Here is a 20,134-nt window from a genome sequence, read left to right on the forward strand (position 1 = left end):
GCGCGCAGACCTCTCCTGCCGCCCGCTGCTCCCCTCAGCAGTGTACCTCGGTCCTTCTGCCTGTTCTGTGCCCTGCTCTGGTGAATTCTCTCACCCTCCCATGCTTCTGACTGTACCCAGTGCTTGTATAAATAAATAAATAAATCTTTTAAAAAAAATCATTTCAGCCCTTTGCATAGCTGTGCATTTTTGCCCCTCTTTGATGCTCATACGGAGGTGAAGAGGCCAGAGTACTTACTCCACCACTGGTTTGAAACATTTAGTTTACCATGTTAGGCTAGAACTGGAGGAAAACTGTTCTAGCTGGTTCTAACCCTTCTGTGGCATACCACCTAATCTGACTAGTTTTACATGGCTGGAGTAAATCTAAATAGCAGATTAGGTAAGCAGAAGAGGAATTTGTAAAGTTGTGTCAGGTTTTCTTCTCCCATTATGCACTTCATTCACATGTGTTTCTTTTATTATTTTGCAGGTTTACCTTAAGGTAAAGGAACCTATATTCCATCAGGTAATTAAAAAATATTTATTACACATTTGTTTAACAATACTTACCAAGACAGTGTTTTCCTTTCTCAGTAAATATATGCAAATACAACTTCTGAAAATGAAATGGTAAATATCCTAGCACAGTTCAGTGTTTAAAACAGAGGTGGGGGCCTCCCCGGTGGCACAGCGATTGAGCGCTGGGTTGCGAAGCTGCCCGCAGCCTCTGCAGCGCCTATTCGATCCCCTGCTGCTCCCTGGCCACCGGAGGAGGGTCCCGCATGGCGCGCAGACCTCTCCTGCCGCCTGCTGCTCCCCTCAGCAGTGTACTTCGGTCCCTCTGCCTGCTCTGCTCCCCGCTCTGACTCTGGTGAATTCTCTCACCCTCCCACGCTTCTGACTGTACCCAGTGCCTGTATAAATCAATCAATCAATCAGTCAATCAATCTTTAAAAATAAATAAAAAATAGTAAAGTCTGCAAAAAGCAACATTTAAAAAAAAATTTAAAAAAATGTGTGGTGTATGTTCTTGGAATTAATATGTAAAAGAAGTGCTCATGTAAACAAGGGCATATCTCCTTAGATGATCTAAGGCAATACTACAAAATATATCTATTGCATGTAGGGAAATTATACCTATATTGATTGGCCCCCAATTGTGACATGATTGTATTTTTCAATACTTTGTGAAGCTTCTTTGAAGAGGCTTTCGCCTCACATGTCTAAACTAGAATATCCTATTGCTGCTCTCTTAAGTAAATACAATTAATATTTTATACTTATGGCTTAAAAAACTCTCCCCCTAATTATTTTCTGGTTATCATTCTTAAGCAAAGAGAACTGCTTTTTCTGAGAATCTGTTTGTAAGTTTGGACTGCTGCTCTCATTCTTTCATATAAGTTGGTATTTTACAAACAGAAACTTAGAAAATTTGTTTTGGTTTTTGTATGTGGGAAATAGCTTTGGAATTTGTGACTAGATTTATATTAACTTCCAAGATCTTCAAGATGATAGAAAAGGAGAATAAAACAATGTTTTCTAATCTAAGGGAGCTCTGGTCTGAAATTGGAATCTTACCATTTCAGTTTCTTGAAGTTTGGAATCTCAGTTTCTTGCCACTTTGTTATCTGTGGATAATTTTTTGCTGTGCCTATTCTTTGTAGTCACACCTGTAAAAGGTTCAAAACAGGAAAGGTATTATTCATAAGTATATCATAAAAGTAATGTAAGATAATGCAAAGGACAAGGCAATAAACATAGTAATAATACATAAAGCCCCAGTGAGTAGGAAAGTGTGTTGGGATAGGTAATGGAGTTAAGCATTTGGAGTTTGCAATGGGCTTACGCATTATATTAATGATAACCAATTGCCCAAACATAGCAAAGAAACTAACAGAAAAAGCCAAGAGCTGAGGTTGGAAGAATCTAGAGTTTCTACCATCTAAACATTGCCTCACTGTATAAGCTCACACAAGTCACTTCATTTACCTTGGCATTAGATTTCCATTTGTAAAATGAAGGGACTAAACTAGTTGACTGTGATTTCATATTCCTATAATTACAGTCAAAATAGGGATATAAAAGTCATTTTGGAAGTCAGTAGAAATAACCCTCATATAAGGCTAAACGGTTGGTATTTCCTATATAATTAGATCATAGTTATGCTAATATACTCTTAATGCAGGCATTACTTTATAAAACAGTTTCACAAGTTTCATAGGCAAAAACATGGAAAGGCATTCCAAATAACTGACCAGTTCATTTTGGCTTAATCCAAGGACTAGGACAGAATGAATGGGACATGGACAATATTAACTCTGAAGAAATATTGAAAGTCAGTCAAAATAATTATTGCTGTATATTTGCCCTTTATTCATACCATTACATCCTAAAGTCTAATACTGTACTCAATAAATGTTTGATGGATTTTAGTTAACAGAGAGACCTCAAGTAGGAGGTAGGGGTCATATTAAGGTCTTACAAGAGAGTACACCTAAAACAAAGATACAGAAAGGTTGAAAATTAAGAGTTTGGGGGCCTCCCTGGTGGCACAGGTGGTTGAATGCCACACTGTGAAGCTATCTGCAGCTGAAGCTATCAAACCTGGCCAGCCGGCGAGAACCCCACATGGCCTGGCAGACCTCTCTTGTCTCGCCCACTGCTCCCCTTGGTAGTGTATTTCGTCAGTCTGCCTGTTCTGTTCCCCGCTCTGTCTTTGATGAATCCTCTCACCCTCCCGTGCATCTGGCCTGTATCCTGGTTCTTGTATAAATAAACAAATCTTTAAAAAAAAAAAAAAAGAAAAGAAAATTAAGAGTTTGGAAAAATACTATACTTTGTAAACACTAAGTGAAAGAAATATGGTATAGTTGTTTTAATATCAGACAAAATAGATAAGTAAAAGATAAGTAAAATTGATATTTCCTTGGTGAATTTGATCAAAGGGAGAAAAGATAAATGTAAACAATATCAGACATGAAAAGGGAGTATCACATCAAGTCCTGGGAAAATTAGCAGATAATTGAATGTGATGAACATTTGTTTTCTTGTTATTTTGCCTAGAAAAACTGGGGTGCAGGCCAGAGGTGTGGGGTGAGTGAGAGGATTCCCCAGAAACAATGGGAATCAGGACAGGCAGATATACTGATATACATGGCTAAGGGGAGCAGTGGGTGAGATAGGAGAGGTCTGCTATGCCATATGTGGGTTAGCGCCCTGAGCTGGGATCAAACTCAGGACTTCTTGGTGATGGCACTGAGACTTAACCCCTAGGCCACCAGGAATGCCCTGAATTTATATACCAATATATTTTTTGATTCCTAGAAGAAGTGTAATCTATAAAAACAATAAGGAATACAAACTGTCCTGTAATTAAACAAGATTGAATTGGTAATCAGAAATCTTCATTAGAATGTTCTACCACATATTAACAGAATAATTCCAACTTTGCACAGATTCGTATAGACAATGGAACAAAAAGAGATACTCTCCAACTCATGCTGAAATTAACGAAATTTTAATTGGAATTATTCTGTTAATTTTAATACCAACAAGGATAATATGAAAGAGTTATACTTACAGTAAGAAGTCCTCAGCAAAATATTTGCAAAATTCATGACTAAGTTGAGTGTATCCCAGAAATATAAAGTTAATTAGAGTATTAACCAATATTTAAAAAGAATATTAAAATATTAAAGGATAAAAATTACCTAATTATGTTGAAATGAGAAAATATGTGGTAAACATTGATTTATTATTTTAAGAACTCTTAGCAAACTAGAGATAAATGAGAACTTCTTAATCTAATAAAGATTATTTAAAAATATCTTTTTAACCTATACCCAATATGGGTATGAGATAATAAGGGCCATTATCACTAAATTTATTTACATTCTGCTGGAGGTCCTGACCCACTCAGGCAAGAAAAAGAAATAAAAACAACTGAGTTTAAAAGGATAAAGCAAAACTGTAAATATTCACAAATCACTTACAAATGTATACTTAGAAAATCTAGAGTTCTTTCATTTTGGAGCATGTGGAGGCCTGCTAGGAATAGGACTTTAAGAATGGTACAGACTGGGCCTCCCTGCTGGTGCAGGGGGTTAAGACGCAACCTGTGAAGCTGTCCAGAGCCTCTGCAGCACGAGTTCTATTCCCAGCCGGCCAGGGTGCAACCCATATGGCGCCACAGACCTCTCCTGACTCGCCTACTGTTCTCCTCAGCAGTGTACTTCAGTCAGTCTGCCTGTTCTGTTCCCCACTCTGTCTCTGGTGAATCCTCTCACCCTCTCCCCAACCCTCCCCCCGCTCACCTCTGGCCTGTACCCCAGCATAAATAAATAAATAAATCTTAAAAAAAAAAAAAAAAGAATGGTACAGACCATTCTTGCTCAAAGTAGAGGCTCTGGAACCAGAGAGAGTACACAGCTCTTCCTAAAATTGAAGCTCTTTTTTAATGCTTAGAATGAAACTGAATTCTCTCTAGGCAAGATATGTGCTTGTGGGCACAAAGAAAGAACAACACAGTGATTCTTGTTGGCAAACCAAATAAAACCAGAGTCTTCTGGGGAAGGTAACTCATATGCATGGAAACATTGACATGGTTCCTGCCAAATTCCGAAGCACCCTTCCTGATAAAGTCTTAGGACACAGAATCTATAATGTTGTAAGCCTCAAAGATTTAAGCTTATTGAAAAGCAAATAAATAAAAGTGGAATTATTCACTTGTATTTTCATTAAACAGCAAAAAAAAAAGCCTAAAAAATCTGTAGATGATTATAGATTATTAGAATTAGAAGAGACTTTTAAAAGTAAATTCACAGGCCTCCCCGGTGGCGCAGCGGTTGAGCGCTGGGTTGCGAAGCTGCGCGGGGCCTCTGCGGCGCCGGTTCGATCCCCGGCTGCTCCCCGGCCACCGGAGGAGGGTCCCACATGGCGCGCAGACCTCTCCTGCCGCCCGCTGCTCCCCTCAGCAGTGTACTTCGGTCCTTCTGCCTGCTCTGCTCCCCGCTCTGGCTCTGGTGAATTCTCTCACCCTCCCGCGCTTCTGACTGTACCCAGTGCATGTATAAACAAAACAAACAAACAAACAAATAAATAAATAAAACATGCCTCTATAAATAAAAAAATCTTAAAAAAAAAATAAATAAATAAATAAATAAAATAAAAGTAAATTCACATGATATAAAAACATTATACAGAAATGGCTGTATTTATATATAACAGCAGCAAACAGAAAATGAAATTTTAATAAGTACCACTTAAATAAAATGAATAAAATTTATTATAAACATCTAGGAATAAATTTAAAATAAACATCTAAAACCTGTATATACAAGAGATTATAGAACATATTTAGAGATATTAGAGAGTGTCTAAATAAATGAATAGCTGTGCCATTATAAGACACAGACACCAGAAATCATTTAAGAATTTGGGTTCATCATAAAGAAAATGAAAACATGTTACAGAGAAACAGTCATACACATTGACTGGAGGGTAATTGGTATAACCACTCTGGAAAACAATTCAACTCTCTTGCGAAGTTTGATAATACATATATTCTCCAACCCAGCAATTGCGTTTTTAGCTGCATACCCTTGAGAAACTTGTATACATGTGTACAAGAATGTCCATAGTAGTGAAAACTGAAAATAATTCAAAAATACCCACCAGTACAGTACAAGTCGGAAATAAATTATATTTTTAATCACTAGAATTATGACTAAATATACTACATAATTAAATCCTAAATGATAAAACAAAAACAAGTACAATATATACAATATTATTTTACTGTAAATTAAATAAAAACTATTGTTTCAGGAGTGAATATTTGGGAGACTCATTTAAGTTACCGACCATGTAAAGAAAGAAAAGAAAAATATTTATTGTAAAAGTCAGGAAACTGTAGAAGGAGGAAGGGAGATAGTTGAGCTGGGAAGAGACACTTGCAGCACTTCTGGGTTGTTAACAAGGATCCATTTATTGACCTGAATATACTTTCCCAACTATTGCTTTCATAAATATTTGTCAAACTGTGCATTTATATACTATACAGTTTTATGTTTAATGTTTCATACTTTTTAGACTCAATTTTCCAGGTAACGTACTTACCAGTGCTCAAATAGAAAAGAAAGGTTAGTTGATAGACCAAGTCTAGGAAAAAGTAGAATAAAAACCACAGGTAATGGATTAACCTTAGCCACGGAAAAGTGGGCACCTCTCTCCTTGGAGACTAGAAATTGGAGAAAGAATGCACGGAGAAGATATATATGAATTCAGAAACATTTATGAGAGTTTGTATTTAGATCTTTATAAAATGGGAAATAGAATCATGTTTTGAACATGGAGCTGAAGAGAAGGTAAAGATATGGGGAGTGTGAGGCATAATTATAGCATTTGTTCAGGTTAAAGCAGATATTTAAAATTGTAGGTAACCATTCAAAATTAAAAGTGACATAGGACTTCTGATATTGGTTATTCACAAGCAGGCTCTTAAATTTTCCTCAGAGGCTAGCATGACTCTTAATTCCATAATTACACATTTTAAAACTTTCTGCTCTTTAAAATATAATAAATGTTTGCATTTAGGACTATTTTTGTAGGCAAAAATAGTTTGTAGGCAAAACTACTTTGCCATAGTCATGATTGTATTGACTTCATTTTTCCTTTCTTGTTCAGGTCATGTATGGGATGTTGGTCTTCACATTAGTACTAAGATCTATTTATATTGTTACATGGTAAGTAACAAGTTTGGATCACCAACACTCTGATTAGAGTACTTTCAAGTGGTAAATCTATTGCCTGAATTGAAGTAACACATAAAAGCCAACTCTAGCAGGGATATTGATAGAAAACTGTAAGTCAGTATTTATTATGACAAGTTACAAGGAATACTAGTCAGTCTTTTAGCAAGTTATTAATACTCATTAGTGAAAACAAGAGTCCTAGCAAATTTGAGGAAAAGTTATGTACAATGGTATTCTTTTGAATATTTATAAAGATGTCATTGGATTAAAGGCCTTGAAAAATCCTCTAGTTAAAAATTTGTTTCTCAAACTACTTGACTAGGGAACCCCTTTATCATACACTTTTCAGGGCCTCCCTGGTGGCGCAAGGAGTTAAGCACTGCGCTATGAAGCAATCCGCACAAGTTAGATCCCCAGCCCGCCAGGGAGCAACCCACATGGTGCAGCAGACCTCTCCTGTTTCTCCTGCTGCTCCCCTCAGCAGTGTATTTCAATCAGTCTGCCTGTTCTGTTCCCCACTCTGTCTCGGTGAATCCTTTCACCCCCTGCATCTCTGGCCTGAACCCCAGCTATTGTATGCATGAATAAATAAATCTTTTTATAAAAAATACATTATTCAAGGATAACTATTAATGCCACAAAGAATCATTGTTCCAGAAAGGTCATTTGGGAAATACACACAATCTTTACAGAGTTTATAAAGATTAAATAAGAAATGTTCATGTGAGTACTTTACACAGCACCTAGCTAAACAGTAGCTACTCAGTAAATAAACAGTATGACGTATGAGTTTAGGAAGATCTTCCTAATGCCTTGGATGAGAAACTGATAATTGGAAAAAATGAATGTGTCTGCTATTAAGGATACAGAAATTTGCTGCTATTCAATTTCTTGTTAAAAAAGGAATAATATGAATGTATTCAGCATTCAAAATCTAGGAGAAGCTAGATTTGCTGAATTGTATTTGCTGAATTGTTCCAGTCATTCCTGGTTATAATCCTAGAATTATTATCCATTCTGCTGTGTACTTCCCAAATAATGGATCTACCACGTAATCCCACGCAGTCCCACTCCTTGGTAGCTACCCAAAGAATACAGAAACATCTGTGTTCACTTGTGTTCACTGTAGCATGTTTATGCTCACATGTATTCATTGTAGCATATTTACAGTAGCCAAATTATGGAACAACCTAAGTGCCCAACAACAAATGAGTAGATCAAGAAGACATGGCATATTTTCACAATGGACTCAGCTATAAAACCCCAGAGGCTGAAATCTTACCATTTATAGCAACATGTGTGAAACTAGAGGGAATTAGGCTAAGCAAAGTAAGTCAGTAGGAGAAAGGCAAGTACTGGATGATTTCATTTGTATGTGGAATATAGAGAAATAAAACAAAGGAGCAGGCAAAACTAAAGCAAACCATAGAAATCTGACTATAGAATTAGAGGCTACCAGAGAGGGGATTTGAGGGTTCATGAACAAAGAGTCCAATATGCTATGATGAAGGATTATGGGTGCTTTGGTGTTTGGTGTGGTATCATAAATCTGAAGAGGTATGAACCTGTACCTCTAGATCATATACAGCATGGTAAACCAGTGATACCTCAATTTAAAAATATATATATAATTTAAAAAGAAAAAAGTAAAGTTCAAGTCACAGACTTTGAGAAATATTCATAAATCTGAAGAGGTATGAACCTGTACCTCTAGATCATATACAGCATGGTAAACCAGTGATACCTCAATTTTAAAAAATATATAATTTAAAAAGAAAAAAGTAAAGTGCAAGTCACAGACTTTGAGAAATATTCATAAAATATATATCCAACAAGGGACTTACATCTAGAATACTTAAAGAACTCCTAAAACTCAACAATAAGACCACCAGCAGGATTTTTAATGAGCAGAGATTTAGCAAATACCGTGTCAGATAAGATATGTGGATGACAAATAAGCACATGAAAAGATGTTCAATAACATTAGTCATTAGGAAAATGCAAATTAAGATTACAGTGAGATACCACTATACACCTAAACTAGAACAATTAAAATGAAAAATACTGATGTCATACCAAATGTAGGTGAGAATGTGAATGTAAAACAATACAGTCACTTAGAAAAATAGTTTAGCAGTATCTTAAACGGTTTAACATTCAGGTACCACCATTCCTCTCCTAATTTTTTACCCAAGAGAAATGAAAGAATGAATATTTAACACTTATGAATATTTATAGCTGCTTCATTTGTAGTGACCAAAAACTGGAAACGACACAAATGTCCACCGATATTAAGGCAGATAAACAAATTGTGGTCTCTCTATACAGTAGAGAAGAGGTGTGGCAAGATGGTGGCAGAGTGCAGACACCAGACTCACCTCCTCCAGATCCTCACAAGTAAACTGCTGTGAGACAGAGCCTAGAACCTCCCAAGGGGAAAACAGATAGCCACAACACATACTCAGCAATAAAACAACATGGATGAATTTCCAAATAACTATGCCAAATCAAAGAAACCATACAATAAAGATATATAATTGTATTACTCCATTTATATAACATTCTAAAAATGTAAGCTAAGCTTTTGGAAGTAGTGGATTTATTATCATGATTATGATATTGATCTTATGGATATAAACATGTACTCATCGAATGTACACGTCAAATAAATGCAGCTAAATATAACTCAGATGTACCTCATAGAAACTGTAAAAACATAAAATGGTGTTATTATTTTGGAGAGCTCACTAAGCTTCAGTTTCTCCATCAGGGTTTATTGGAATATTTTATTGAATTGTATGCTACATTGTATTATATGTGTATGTATACAAGAGAGGAAGAAATTTACTACAGTGCCTGTCACAGAGCAGATGATTCAGTCAATATTAATCTTGTTCCACCCACACCCTCCCTCTTCCATAGGACTAATAGTTACTGGCACTTTCAGATTACTGTCTTGATACACTTAGTGAAGTCTTAGTGTCATACTCTCTCTTAGTACCCAATATAGTAGACAAAATTTAATGGATAGATTTTTGCTGGGTTTTTGTTTTGTTTTGTTTTCAGTTTTGCTTTTAATTCTAAAGAAGACCTTTTTTTCTCATGAAAGTGATGACTCCAGACTCTTGACTATGACATGAGCTGATAAAATTTCGTTTTGTTTTTTCCCACAGGGTTTATCCTTGGCTTAGAGGATTGGGTTATACATCCTTAGGTATATTTTTATTGGGATTTTTATTTTGGAACATAGATAACATCTTTTGTGATTCACTGAGGTAAGATATATTTTCAATCTTGAAAAATATGGTTTGGAAATAGTCTATTAAGCACAGAATTTAATAAGTATATAGAATTATTAGTGCTCTGAAATGAATTTTTGCTGTGGTTGAAATTAAGATATGTACAGCACAATAAAGTTAAATTCCAGGAACACTTGTTTGAGTTACCCAAAAAGTTGGACCTAAGAACATTTTATAATATCTGTGGGGTTGGGGGAGTGTGAGAAGTATACAGTGGTAATCAATTATTAACTAGGTCTTTGAAATCTGCCTAATCTGCTTTACTGGATTAAGAATGATTTGTAATAAGCATATAAAATACATATATTAATTTTATACTTTAAAAGGCTTACTGTTATTTTCTAAGTGTTTTAAATATTGCTTCCTTTCACCATCTTGTCAACAGTTATGTGTTAACTGGAGTTGAATCTTAGATTTAGTTTTCTGAACTCCTATCTATTACTAAGACACTGTCTTTCTGGGCCTCTATTTCCATAAAATGAACATGTTAAATAGGTTAAACTAATGAGTTTTTTCAACTCAAAATTCCATAACCTAACAGTTTTGAGTAAACAGAAGACAAAAAGGAATATATTTGAAAAGCACCACAGAGAGGCAATCAGCAAAATTCAGACTGTGACAAACCTATAATATGAATGACCTGGTGTCTTCAGCAAATAAATTTGGGGATTGTGAGAGGAGGGAAAGAAGGAAGAATATAATGGATGTAAGAGAGTTGAGACATATTAATCAAACTCAGTGTGTTCATTGTTTTTTATCCTGATTCAAACAAACCAACTGTAAAAAAACAAAAATTTATGAGGTGATTGGAACTTGATCAGTAATTAAATATTAGATTATATTAAATGATTATTAATATTTTAGGTGTGAAAATGGCATGGTTTTTTTTAAGAGGTTTTACTTCTTTAGAGATACTAGAACATGTAGAGTAAAATGATACAATATCAGGTATTTTGAAATAATATGGGAGGGTAGAAGTGGATTAAGAATATAGATGATACAAGATTAGCCTCAGTTATAATTTTTGAAGCTTGGTTTTGGGTATATTATTATTTTCTCTTTTACTCATTTGAAATTTTCAACAATAAAATCTTAGATAAGTAAATGTAGACATTAAATGTATTGATCAAGTAATACACCTTGCTTAGAGCTAAGAGAGTGACTCTGAATCACTAACACCCATCAGAACCCCCATTGGTACTGCTGTCAACATCCTCTGGCTAAGAGCCACTATGAAAGTAAGTTCTAAGAGTAATAATAGAGCTCAAAATAGCTACTCAAAATAGGAGTAGCTAGGGAAATAATAAAAATCATTTGGTGTTTCACATTGATTTACCCCCTCTAATAAATCCTGTACACTTAATCAACAGATCTAAATTTTGAGGTCCAGCTAAGTGATTTGGGCTACTCAGTCTCTCTGAATTTTAGGTTACTAATCTGGCAAAGTTAATAATACCCACCTCAGAGACTCACTCTGAAATGAAATAATAGATACCAAAGGACTTTTTATTCTATGTAATATTCTTCGAAGATGATCCTTGTGTGCAGGGCACAGGAAAAGCATGTATCTAGTTTCCTTGAGTGAATAGCTGAGTGGACCAGTTTTCCCCCAAAGTGTTGTTAAAGGCAACACCTATTCTGTAGGTATTAAAGAGATCGTACCTAAAGGATTCCTTAAATCAGTAGGTCACCTAAAAAAAATGACAAACTTTAATTTATGTCGTGACTTTTCAAAGCTTTTAATCTGTTAATTACAATTTTCCAAAAGAGCAGTAAACTATTTCCTATGTTTATTTTGACAACAGAGACATTTCTCAGTGGAACTTCTGCTAAAAATACTATTCTTTGAAATGTACTAGGAAAACTTAAAGGATATTAAACAATGTTTGAGAATGATGTTTCAAAATACTCTAAGACTGATGGTATTATTTGCTAAATAGATAAAAAATTTAACATGGTGATTTTTCCCTCTCATCACACAGGAACTTTCGCAAGCAGGTGCCACCTATCATAGGTGTTACCACACAATTTCATGCATGGTGGCATATTTTAACTGGACTCGGTTCTTATCTTCACATACTTTTCAGGTAGGAAATAGAGACTTCATTAGTCTATTGGAAGTTTTGTTTGTTTGTTTGTTTTACTTTGCATGTAGGATGGTGTAAGTATAAAATATCAGAGACAGTAAATAAGGGACCAGGAAAATGAATTACTATAAGAAAGTGAAGATCAAAATCAACAAAAAACGATGAACCAGAGACACTCTATGGGGGGTAGGGGGCGGGAGGGGAGGGATTGGGGTCAAAATAAGGGGGTTGCAATTGTATGGGGAATATAAAAATAAAATTTATTATTAAAAAAATAAATAAATATTTTAAAAATATCAGAGACAGAATCAGGAATTTTTTTTTAAAGCTTTATTTATTTATGCATACAGGAACTGAGATACTGGCCAGAGGTATGTGGGAGGTGAGAGGATTCACCAGCAGGGAACAGAACTGGCAGACTGACTGACATACACTGCTGAGGGGAGCAGCGGGCAAGACAGGAGTGGTCTCCCTGTGGTAGCTCCCTGGCTGGCCGGGGATCGAACTCATGCTACAGAGGCTACAGATAGCTTCACAGTGCTGTGCTTAACCCCTTGAGCCACTGCGAGGCCCAGAATCAGGAACTTATGTTTCATTTTTGCCTTCTGCCTCTGGGTAGTAATCCTAAACAAGTCCCTTTCCCTTTCTGAAACTTGGTTTTTTCATCTTTAATGTGAGACAGTTATACTAACTGACTTCTAACACTTTTTCTATATTTTAAGGAGATCATTCATCTCCTTTCTTAGTAGAAATAGGATATGAACATTTTCATTTCTTATTGATCAGGATACCTTTGCAAAGAACAAATTTGGGAGGGTGGGGCTTGGGGGAAGCTGCCAGATCCCCTGAGTAAGAGACTTGGAAGGCATCACTCTCTGAAGTCCCCAGCTTAATTTGGCTCCTTACCTGAAATAAAGTGGCTGTCACTTATCGTCCCTTGCTCCCCTAATAGATTCTGTTGGAGGTCAGCGATATATGGCAAAAATGGAATCAGGGGGCCTCCCCAGTGGCGCAGTGGTTGAGCGCTGGGCTGCGAAGCTGCCCGCAGCCTCTGCAGCGCCGTTTCGATCCCCAGCTACCGCTACCAGGGAGGGTCCCACGTGGCACGCAGACCTTTCCTGCCTCCTGCTGCTCCTCTCAGCAGTGTGTTTAGTCTGTCTGTTCTGCTCCCTGCTCTGGCTCTGGTGAATTCTCTCACCCTCCCACGTTGCTGACTGTACCCAGTGCTTGTATAAATAAATAAATAAATCTTAAAAAAAAAAAAAAGGGAATCAGAACTCTGTTTATTCTGTGTACCTTCGGCGAGTTGTTGAGATGCTAGCTGCTGTGATGACGGAGGCTAAGTTCCGCTCTCTATTTCCTAAGAAACCTGAATCTGAGCTACTCTCAGATTCTCCTGATTTCTTGGTAAATGGACTTTTTCAGTACCCTCCCCTCCTGCCAGACTGCATATACAGATACCTCCACTTTAAGAGCTTTTTCCCTTGTCCAAAAAATAAACAACATCTGGTCAATGGTATGTCCCCCATAATGGCCTCTACCACCTGTCTCCTCCACCAGCCACCCTACACCAAAAAAATAAAACAAACATCATCTTATTCAAATACCTCCATATCACTCTTTCCCCCTACCCAGGGCTTACTTTTCTTCAAAGTATTTATAACCAGTTGTATATTTACATGGTTACTTCCCCCAACTAGACAAGTTCCTTGAGGCAAGAACTTTATCTTTTCCACTACCACTCTCCCAAATATTTAAAACAATGGCTGTCACTTAGTAACTACTCAGTAAATATTGTCAAATGACCTGTTGATCTCTTTACCAGGAAGTCAATCTATATTTAACCTCAAATTCTTCTCAAGAATTGAGAAAGCTGAAATATGGTAGAGAAAGGGGAGGGGGATTTTTTCCTTTGAACAAATGGAAAGATTTACTCAAGTGAAATTTTTAGAATACCTCCCCAAAATAGCATTTGCATCTCACCTATCTAGAGAATATATAACATAACAAATATAATTTCACCTCTTCTTGGCTATTTATTGTGAGATTATAAATGACGAAACCAGGTCTTTCAGTCACCACCCAGAAAGCCAAACTCTTGAGATACAAAATAAGTTTTTTCACAAAGGAATTTCTTATATACAAGGCAGCCACCAAGGGAATCTGCAAGGCTAATACCCTACAAGAAGCCAGGTCCCCAAATGTCAGGGGTGCTGTGATTATTAGTGAGGTGGGGTGTGTGAGGAATGTGAGTGGTACATTGCATTCCCAGGTCAAGGAGGCACAGGGCAATATAGATTTCATGAGCTATTGTTTTTATCTTCTCTAGTACAGAGTATTCCTTTGGGGTTAACAGCTGGTAAATACTAGTTGATATTTGCTCTAGTGTTATCAACCTCAGAGGGTCACAGAGAATTTTGTTAGGGATATATCATAATCAGTTCTCAGGGTTCCCTGGAATGCAGTTGGAAAATATATCACGTCGGGGGAGTGAAGGAGAAGTGAGAAGAAAGGGTGCTTAGTATTTAATTTTAGTTCTACTTTTCTAACAAAAAGTTTAAGCTACAAGTTGAGGGATAGAGCGGTAGGAGAAAAAACATTGAATTCATGCTCAAGATTATTAATCATGGAAGAACTCTTTTAACTTTTAAAGTATATTTATTTTACTTATTGCATTTCTTACTGCAAAATACTCATTATATTTTATTGGAAAAGGCTAGAGCTTCTCACTTCCCCTTCCCTTTACCACTGCCCTAGAATTCAGGGCTTTGCTGCCCCAGTCCATTTATTTCTCTTTATGAAATAAATTTCTCTTTCATAAAGAGAAATAAAGAGGTGGCAACTTTCTTATAGAGATTAACTTTTGAAAACCTGTTAGAGTATTTACAGTTTCGGTTTGGTACATAGGAGGGTGGCATCATGACCACATCAAATCACACCAATCCACATGTACATGCTCTTTCGCCTTTTCTTTCTTTGTTTAAAGGAAAGTTTTTCAAGCTAAAAATTATGTTTTGTATGTGTATTCATGATATACTGTATATTACTATTTGAATACATTTAAATAGTATACTATACTAGGTATACTATAGTGTGTGCTAAATATTATGGACAATTGAATGAGTTTTTCAGGAATCAGTTTAACTATACTGTTGCTATATGCATTGATTTTAGAATCCAATCTCATTTTCAGAGGTGATTCATTTTAAAGGATAATGTGAAGAAGATTATTTTTTGCTAGTCTCAGCCTGTCAATAACCATTACTGTGAAAACTGTGGTTCTTACTTTGATTGCAGTATGCCTTTGGCATTACCCTAAAGAAACTGAAAAGATAGATGTGGATCACTTACAAGACCTGGAAGCTACACAGCACACATACCTGGGGCCATACAGGGGAGAGGTCACTATGAACCCTGGGTGGCAGGGGAGAAAAGGGAGGGAGGAACCTAAGCTCTGAGATCAGGGAGGTTAAATGTATTCAATACCTTTTCAACTTGTAATATTTTCAACTTGCAATGAGTTTATCGAGACAGTCTCATCATATTAAAATCTGTACCTTAATTCTTACTGTCTTGTATAGTCAAAGATGAAACTGGCCATCATGGTATGAATCATAACAGGCACAAATAGAATGTTCCCACTAAACTGTAAACATGCGTAGGTCACAGCCTGAGAACTGATCATTTCTCTGTTTTTTCTTAGCATCTTGCCAAGTGGTTTACAAAGACTAAATGCTAAAAAAAAACTTTCTAAATGAACAAAGAATACATATACAGAGGTTAAATTTGTCAGTAAGCCAATTTGCATGAATTAAAAATTGGTCTGATATGTCTTCCACCTTCCCCTTTCTTTCAGTTTGTACACAAGGACACTTTACCTGAGATACAGGCCAAAAGTGAAGGTAAGTCTACTTTGTATGTTGTGTGTGTGTGTGGGGGGTACGTGTGTATGTGTATGTTGGGTAGGATGTACTGGGAGAAAGGGATGAAGGTTGAAGAAGAGGTATGGAGATATAGTGGAGAGAGTATAGGTTTTGGAACTGGATGCCTCAGAATCCTCAGAAGTCTTCCACTTCTATGCTATGCTATGATCTTGGGCAAGTCTCCTTAAGCCTTAATTTCTTCAACAATAAAATGGAAGGAGCAAAGAATATACAATGAAACAAGGACAGCTTGTTCAATAAATGATGCTGGGAAAACTGGACCACCATAACCAAAAGAATGAAACTAGACCACTACCTCACACCATGCACAAAAATCAACTCAAAATGGATAAAAGAACTGAACATAAGAACTGAAACCAGGGGCCTCCCTGGTGGCGCAGCGGTTGAGTGCTGGGTTGCGAAGCTGCCCGCAGCCTCTGCAGCGCCAGTTCGATCCCCGGCTGCTCCCCGGCCTCCAGAGGAGGGTCCCACATGGCGCGCAGACTTCTCCTGCCGCTCGCTGCTCCCCTCAGCAGTGTACTTCCGTCCTTCTGCCTGCTCTGCTCCCTGCTCTGGCTCTGTTGAATTCTCTCACCCTCCCGCGCTTCTGACTGTACCCAGTGCTTGTATGAACAAATAGATAGATAGATAGATAGATAGATAGATAGATAGATAGATAGATAGATAGATAGATAGATAGATCTTAAAAAAAAAAAAAAGAACTGAAACCATAAAAGAAAATAGAGGTAAAACACTACATGACATACATCTCAGTAACATCTTTAAAGACTCATCCCCTAAAGCAAAGAAAGGGACGGAAAAAATAAACAGCTGGGATTACATCAATCTAAGAAGCTTCTGTACAGCAAAAGAAACATTAACCAAAACAAAGAGACACCCTTCTGATTGGAAGAAAATTTTTGCACTCCATACAACTGATAAAGGACTGATCACAAAGATACACAAAGAACTCACACGGCTCAACAAAACAAAGTAAACAATCCAGTCAAAAAATGGGCCTTCCTGGTGGCACAAGGGGTTATGCAATGCACTCTGAAGCAATCTGCAGCCTCTGCAGCACAAGTTCGATCCCCGGCCTGGCAGGGAGCAACCCACATAGCGAAGCAGACCTCTCCTGTCTTGCCCACTGCTCCCCTCAGCAGTGTATTTCAGTCAGTCTGCCTGTTCTGTTCCCCACTCTGTCTCTGGTGAATCCTCTCACCCCCCACATCTCTGGTCCATGCCCCAGCTCTTATATGCATAAGTAAATAAATCTTTAAAAAAAAATGGGCAGATGAACTTAAAAGACACTTCTCCAAAGAGGAAATGTAAATGGCCAATAGGCACATGAAATAATGTTCAACATCTCTTATAATCAAGGAAATGCAAGTCAAAACCACATTGAGACACCTCCTCACACCAGTAAGAATGGCACATATTAAAAAAAAAACTGGTAACAAATGTTGGCGAGGATGTGGTGAAAAAAGAACTCTCCTACATTGCTGGTGGGAGTGCAAACTGGATACTGCCACTATGGAAAGCTGTCTGGCGGTTCCTCAGTCTACTAAAAATGGAGCTACCATATGACCTGGCAATCCCACTCCTAGGGATCTACCCAAAGGACACAAAAACATTGATTCAAAAGAACACCTGTACCCCTATGTGTATTGCAGCACTATTTACAACAGGTAAAACCCAAATGCCAAAAAATAGATGGCTGGATCAAGAAGATACACAATAGAATACTATTCAGCAATCAAAAAAGATAAACTAATGCCGCTCACAGCAACATGGATGGAGGAAAAAAATATATATCGGATGGTTTCACTTGTAGGAGGAATACAGGGGAACCAAATGAGGGACCGAGGGTAAAAAAAAAAAATAATAATAATAATAAAAAACACAACAAACCAAACAACAATAAAAAGATAACTACAAATCAGAGACATACTGCAGGGGAGGGGCAGGGAAAGAGACCAGGGTGAGGGTGGGAAGAGCACAAGGGACTATGGTAATGGTGCGAGGGTGAATTGGTGGGGAAAGCCTACAGGGACTACACCTGAGAAAAGAAAGCAAACATTGTAAAAAAAAAAAAAAATTAATTAAATTAATTAAAAATTAAAAAACAATAAAATAGAGCTGGTAATAGCTACAATGCAGGATTGTTTTAATTATAATTATAATTAAATTATAAATGCCCAGCTCCTTTATTAACAAAGCAAATGTTTAATGTATTTAAATAAATAAAAAGAGTTTCTGAGCTCTCATGCAAGTCTAGGTCCTTACTAGCAAGCCTCCCAGTCACTAGAGTCGTAGCACATGGGTTCTTTCCCTTCTTTCTCAGGGGTAGTGTGGAATAATTTTCTCTTCATTTTGCCTTAACTGAATAATTTTATCTTCATTTTGTCTTAACTTGTTTCCAAACAGTTTCTCTTTGGAATCTGGCCGGTGATCCTGTTTGAGCCGCTCAGGAAACTCTAATGAATTATTCCAACAAGAGAAAAAGAGCACCTGCCACAGGCCTGGCCAGATGAATAAGGAAATGCCTGAAGATCTACATGTTTGAATGTGTTATGGTTACCAGAGCAAAGGAGTCAGCGTTTCTACCTGATGCTGCCAACCACACAGAATGAGGAGTGGGGCTTGCTGGGTGTTTAGCTTGTGTGTTTATCTCATTGTCCTCCTCACCCTAAGATGATTCAGAAGAAACAGCTATAATGTGTATGTATATACTCAAATACTGGGAAAATTGGTCTTTTCTTAACAAGTTAACAATTATGCAGATGATAGAAAATTAACCATTTTCTCTTTTTTGACAAGGGTTGCATGTGAATTATACTTTTCTTAATATTTGATTACATATGAAAACTGCTAAGGACTGGCAAAACCCCATATGCAGATGGACAGCTGTCAGCCACACTTTGCTGTGTCAGCATTGATTTACACGTTTGTGTCACTAACCTCATGGATGGTTTTCCCAGGTGAAAAAGTGCTGTCTACAGGATTCCAGTTTTTCATTGTCTGCTTCTGTGTCGTAAGCCAGATTCCAGAGAGCCACTGGATTCTCTATAATTACTACATCCAGGATTTGCAGTGGGCTCTGGGGTGTCTGTGTGTGGCCACAGCCAGTCAGAGTTGGTGGTGGCCACAGCCAGTCAGTCATTCTGCAGGGCCCCTGTAGAAGAATGTCACACCTCCAACCAGTTAAAAGGGGTTGCTCTGTCTCTTGATCTTTAATTTGTCACGTTTTATGACTAGCAAACATGATTGGTGGTCTAACCTACCCATATTCCATCCTACTAGCATAATTTACTTGAATTTATAAAGGTGGTTTTACTCTGACTTTTAAAAGTATGCAGTATTTTCTAGTTTTCAGAGAGACCACGGATAGTGATATCAGCCCAGGGAAATGTGTTGGGCTAACTAGAGCTATAACGATCAAATTTACAAAAAACTTATTAGGATACCTGCTCCTTCATTTTTGAAGAAAATAGATGAAAGGGTTGAGAACAGCTCTAACTTACTTGCACTTGATATAGAACTCCCAAAATTAAGTGCTTAAGAAATGGCAGTGAAATCTCATTTTATAAGGCAGCTCATTCTAATTTGGATTTGAATATTAACAAATGGAATCACTTTTCACAAACATAATACCTAACTACAGTGAAACCCTAATTTGACCTGCTCTTATGTCACCATATTTAGCATCTTTATGACTTTTTCCTAATTAGACATTATAAAATCCAAATGCTTTTACCACATCTAAACATTACCTTAGATTAAATCCTGAGCTATACCGCAAAAGAAAATCATGTTTTTCTTATGCAAAAACATAAAACACGTCTGTCATTTTTCCAGTGCTCATTAAGTAGTTGGTACAAATTTAAACCCAATACAAATGGTGTTTTTCTTCACTTACTGGCCTTAGTTTTATTTTCCTTAACATGCCATTGGTAGATACTCCCACCTATTTTTATAGTAAGAAAAATGCCAAACATACACCTAAAAGAATTTGGTTGTGCCTTAGGAAAGTTTAAAACTAAAAAACTTCAACACACAGCCCATAAGACTGTTCTTTCTTTTGCCAGAGG

At 37.0% G+C, this 20,134-nt stretch overlaps 1 protein-coding gene across 1 annotated transcript in view; it reads left to right on the plus strand.

Moving 5' to 3' along the window:
* The window catches only part of ACER3 (alkaline ceramidase 3), a gene marked incomplete at both ends in the record, with an annotated part of 80,021 nt that extends 61,497 nt beyond the window's left edge, over nt 1-18,524 (plus strand). The window contains 6 exons of the mRNA XM_084250258.1: nt 473-508; nt 6,667-6,725; nt 9,908-10,009; nt 12,016-12,120; nt 15,977-16,022; nt 18,471-18,524. Coding sequence (XP_084106384.1) covers nt 473-508; nt 6,667-6,725; nt 9,908-10,009; nt 12,016-12,120; nt 15,977-16,022; nt 18,471-18,524 — 402 coding nt within the window. The remainder of the gene's footprint in view (nt 1-472; nt 509-6,666; nt 6,726-9,907; nt 10,010-12,015; nt 12,121-15,976; nt 16,023-18,470) is intronic.
* Nucleotides 18,525-20,134: the final 1,610 nt, after the last annotated feature.

The sequence above is a fragment of the Talpa europaea genome (genome assembly GCF_964194135.1).
Source record: "Talpa europaea genome assembly, chromosome: 1".
Lineage (NCBI taxonomy): Eukaryota > Metazoa > Chordata > Mammalia > Eulipotyphla > Talpidae > Talpa > Talpa europaea.